We start from the raw sequence: 4,801 nt of genomic DNA, 5'->3' as shown, positions 1-4,801 counted from the left end.
ATTACAGTCAGCAAAACTCCTAACATTGTAATGAACTTGAAAATGCTTCTAAATAACATCAAATATGGATGGGCAGGAAACACCAGCGCCTTATCTATCATTCTAACATGGTGAAACGATAGTCAAAACATAAAAAATACACTTCTGAAGTTCTTGGTAAGCTAAATTTTCATAACTTGATAACACGATGTTGAACAGAATCCCTCAAGTGAATAGATAAGCCCGGCATAAAAAGGACTAAACTAGCAATATGAAAATTCTTCATCAGCGAAAAAATGGAGCAATGAGAAAAACATCATCCTATATCAAGAATGCTTTGGGTGGATAGGTTGATGTGCATTCCACTGCAACAGCATCCATATTATCGACGTGCCTGATCAAAACAGAAGTTAATTAATTGAAGATTAAGGTTGTAATTTCATTAGATGAAGAATGCTCCAAATTTAAGCGCGAGAAAGTAATCATTTTGCTGTCAACGAAATCTTAAAGACCAGATAATTGGGAAAAACAAGGTCATGAGCATAGTAAAATTTCAGCCTGAAGTTCTTTTGCATTTTTTGTTGTTATTTTTTGGGAAAAGGGGGGTTGGGGGTGGCTTATGCCCTAACCATGGGTCCAGCTTATGACCAAGAGAATCAACAAGAAAAACAAAGAAACAAAAGAAAAGAAAGCAGGGCCTATAAGCCAGCTGAACAAAACCCAAGCTTCACCTAGAATTGATCAGCTTGTAAGCTAGGTACATGAAGTGATCATTGCATAGGGACGAAGGTTTTAAGAGGAAAAAGATGACTATCTCCCTTGGTATAGCTCAGTCACTAATGGCTTTCAAGAAAAATAAAAAGGTCATCACATTACCAGTCCAGCAAAGAAAACTGAACAGTAATCATGACAATCATACGTCAAAGTTAAGGAAAATAACCAAGCAACTTCAACCCAAATACAAAGAAAAAGGAATAACAACATGTAGACAAATGTTACAAATTTGATCATTAACATTCATACCTGCAAAGATGCCAACAGTTGTCAGATTTGCAATCGCCATTGTCTGATATACTAGGTATTCAGTCAAGAAATGCCCAAAGGCAAAGATGAATGATAAGAAGGTAGCCAAATAAAGTGGCTTATTTTCAAGGTTAAATGCACAAAGAAAGCAAAGGGTGCAAGTCAAAAGTGTCCAAACTCCAAATGTCCTTCCATGAACTTCAGTCACTACAAAGAGGGGAAGAAATTGAAGGAAAGACCATCAGGACCTTGTAGAACACATAACCACGACATGAAAAGGAAAAAATGAAAATTAATATGGCATAAGAGAATAGAAGAGAGAAAGAGAGGAAACTTTTGAAATATCAAATAGGGAAAACTCATTCATTACTAGCAAAAATAAAAATAATCAAACAAGAAGAGTTAACTATTAAATCTTCTATTCATCTGTCTTAGATATCCTGATTCGTGCCATAGTGCGTATTGTTAGCTCATGCGTATGTTAAATATTGCATCGAAAGAGAACCATTCCAATGTCAAGATAGCCTGAAATTGTCATCATTCAGTTTATGTCCTTCAGCAGGCAATCAAAATAGTAATTAGAACTCCTCTCCGCAGTATTCAAAAGCAGCAGTTCAAAAAACAAGTAAAAATAAAGATAAAAATAAACACAGACAAGTTAGTAGGCAGGGATACTGTCCAATTGATCTCTTATAAATGGCTGTATTTTCATAGGCAGACATTCATGTATTGTCATATTATTAGCAGGGTTATCCCTCTTTTTTAGTGGCCTAAATTTTATGAGAATTTAAATGGACATGAGTGGGGCTAAAGAAGAAATCCATTATTACAAAGGAAGACAAAGGTTCTATCATTAATGGTTTGTAAGAGAGATAAAAGAACTGCAGAAGCATTGGCAGCTTCTTCTGGCTGACTGTTAGGTAAGTACGTTACACATTTTCAGTATTAGGGAGGGGCGGCTTAGATGCATTGCATTATTTACAAAAGAAATAAAATTTAATATCCTAATCTTCGGGAAACAAAAGGGCATAGGAGAAACAATTTTTAGCAAATATTCTTAACTTTTTTTTTTCTTTTCCTTTTTATGCGTTGGTTGGGGTGGGTTTAGGGGGGGTAGCAAATCTCCATAATAAACTGTCAAGATCCCTCAATTCTAGCGGATTATGCACATTGGTGTATGCAGTCAGAATATAAAACACTTATATACTGGCTAAATTGTATACAATAGTATCTTGAGGCATAGAGTAGATCTTGCTTATGTTAGGAGTACAAGGGCAAAAGGTGAGGGTGATTCCCAAACACTAAGATATCTTAATGCATGTACCCAAAAGAACCATGTTGCAGGGTCCTGGGAACAAATCTACCAGCTAAGAAAGTTCATTATAATAACAGTATCTTGAGGCATAGATAGACCTTGCTTATGTTAGGAGTACAAGGGCGAAAGGTGAGGGTGATTCCCAAACACTAAGCTATCTTAATGCATGTACTCAAAAGAACCATGTTGTAGGGTCCTAGACTCCTGGGAACAAATCTACCAGCTAAGAAAGTTCATTCTTGTTATTATAATCAAAATCCAACATTCTACATCTTTCTCATTCACTGGAGTCAAAAGCCACTGCGCTTAATTAATTCATTGCCCTGGCTATTGTTCTTAAAATACATTTCTGTAGATCTTTGAATTTTCCACTTGACTCAACAAACACAGTTTTTCTGTTGAGTAATTATTGAAATTGCAATCCATCATTGTGTATCTTTCTTGGTTTTGGCACTATGACTTAAGCATAGATCGAAATCTCACCCACCTTACCTTCCCCATACCAAGATAATATCAAATGGCAACTGCATTCTGACTCCAAACTTAGAGCAAGATATTTTATCGAGATCAGAGTCCCTTAGTAAGTCTCAAACTCAAAAAAAAAAAAAACAAAAAACAAAAAGAGAAATTTTAAATCAGAAGTAGGATATCAAACCTAATGAGCTAAAATTTTGTCAAAGTAAGTAGCAATGTTTGATATTGTAATCAAATAAATCTTGATTATCTAATTGGCAGGTAGGTAATCATCCCTTCTAATCTAGATTATCTAGATTTTAATGAATGCAAAAATGTACGAGGATGTAAAGAGAGCCTGTTTTGGTAATTAAAAACAGAACATTGTTTAGAAAGAAGTATGAAACCAAAGCCTCATCGCAAATACAAAATGCACTTGTCAAAATCCTCTAAACTAAGAAATGATTTGCTCAAGCTTTCAGTTTTCACAGGCTAATCTGCCAGAAAGTAACCAAAAAGTGAAGACATCATTTAGTTGGCATTCTCATACTACTTTTCTTCGTTCCAAAAGCCAAAAACTACAGAGATTTTAGCTATCAAAGCACGAAAAAGCACTTCCAATATGCAAACCATTAACCCCATTTTATCGGGCAAAGCGTAAGTACAAGAAAGATCCAAAACTTTGGGATCTGCCACCCATTTTTTCTTATTAAACGCAGATCTCTTGCTTGAGGTACACAACCCGACACGCACGCACAAATTTAGCACCTTGTCCCCATGGTTCACCAGAACACATCACATCAACCTTTTCCTTGACAAAAATCCATCATTCTTGATCTTTTGCTGGCAATCCCTTTATGGGATTGGGTGTTCTTATAGTAAACTGTGCATCGGATTTTTAACTAGACAAGAACAAAGACTAGTTCTTTTTTCATTTTGGGTCAACGAAGATAACATTAGTGTGTGATTTACAGGAAATAAAATTGAAAAGATACATTAGAAGAAATATATAATTTAACAACAACCAAAAAAGAAAAACATTTATAGAGAGAGAGAGCTGACTGGTGGTTTTGGAGAAGACGGCGAGTCTAAGAGCCCAGATGTTGAAGAAGCCGAACCAAACGGAGGCTAAGCGAAGTGAACCCACAAGCATAAGCCACCATCCTAACGCCTTCATTCTTTGCTTTGCCTTTCCTTTCCTCTTCTTTCGTTCCAGGTGTATTTGTGTCACCTTGACCTTGTTGTTTTCACGTTGTGTTTTAAATGTTCCAAGCTTATCCCCCACCCCCAGCTTGTAGGCGGTCATTGGACTCTGAAATTCAACCTATTGCGATTAAAGTTTTCCTTCAAGAATCCAAATTTCCAACTTACCATTTTGCTAAGGGTGGATTTTCCTTTACAATATCATTGATAAAGAGTGCGATTTAAAATAATAATAATAATAAATAAAGTGGAGGTTACAAGTTTGAATTCCTCTCTCCCCTCTTGTGCAGATATGTTAAAAAAAAAAAAATAATAATAATAATAATATTTTCTATGTTTTTAAATTATAGATAAAGAGTTACTTTTTTGAAAACTCACAATTTTAAAAGGTTAAATTATAATTTTATTAAACGCTTAACTTCGTTTTTAAAAATCACATTTTCAAATCGCACTTTATTTAATCACGACCCTAATTCTATGAGTCTCTTGTATCACTTTTGTATTTCTGCAAAAATGATATAACTCTTTAAATTATTATTTAATCAAAATTCAATAATGATTAATCATAAACTCAGTAATAATTTTAAGAGCAACATCATTCTGAAAAGAATAAAAAAAAAAAAAAAAAAAAAAAAAAAAACTTATATCATTCTTCTAAACTAACATGTATGGTCAGTCTATTCAATTAAAACTTGCACGGCTGGACTGGATGATGGGTTATCTACAACATAAGAATAAAAACAAAAAAGGTTACAAAAAAAACCCTGGCCCTTGAGAATTGAAGAACCTCCCATGCTTAAATCAATAGAGCACTATGGTGGAGTGTTT

At 34.6% G+C, this 4,801-nt stretch overlaps 1 protein-coding gene across 1 annotated transcript; it reads right to left on the bottom strand.

Annotated features, from left to right (window-relative positions):
* Nucleotides 1-65: 65 nt before the first annotated feature.
* On the bottom strand, nt 66-4,103 carry LOC132184639 (ergosterol biosynthetic protein 28-like). The gene is made up of 3 exons (XM_059598349.1): nt 3,833-4,103; nt 1,003-1,209; nt 66-373 (listed from the first exon to the last, which is right to left on the bottom strand). The coding sequence occupies exons 1-3, from the start codon at nt 4,074-4,076 to the stop codon at nt 306-308; spliced, it is 519 nt and encodes a 172-aa protein (XP_059454332.1). The 5' UTR covers nt 4,077-4,103; the 3' UTR covers nt 66-305.
* Between the last annotated feature and the right edge of the window lie 698 nt (nt 4,104-4,801).

Source organism: Corylus avellana, chromosome ca6 (assembly GCF_901000735.1).
Source record: "Corylus avellana chromosome ca6, CavTom2PMs-1.0".
Lineage (NCBI taxonomy): Eukaryota > Viridiplantae > Streptophyta > Magnoliopsida > Fagales > Betulaceae > Corylus > Corylus avellana.
The sequence above is the reverse complement of the archived record's forward strand: the minus strand, read 5'-3'. Positions and strand labels throughout refer to the sequence as shown.

Bases quoted from the DNA above. Each gene is read 5' to 3' on its own strand.
- LOC132184639 (XM_059598349.1), bottom strand. From the start codon at position 4,076: ATGACCGCCTACAAGCTGGGGGTGGGGGATAAGCTTGGAACATTTAAA. The intron at 1,210-3,832 runs GTCAGCTCTCTC...CCCTCTTTGTAG, and splicing joins CGTCTTCTCCAAAACCACCA to TGACTGAAGTTCATGGAAGG. The intron at 374-1,002 runs GTATGAATGTTA...TGTTTTGATCAG, and splicing joins AACTGTTGGCATCTTTGCAG to GCACGTCGATAATATGGATG.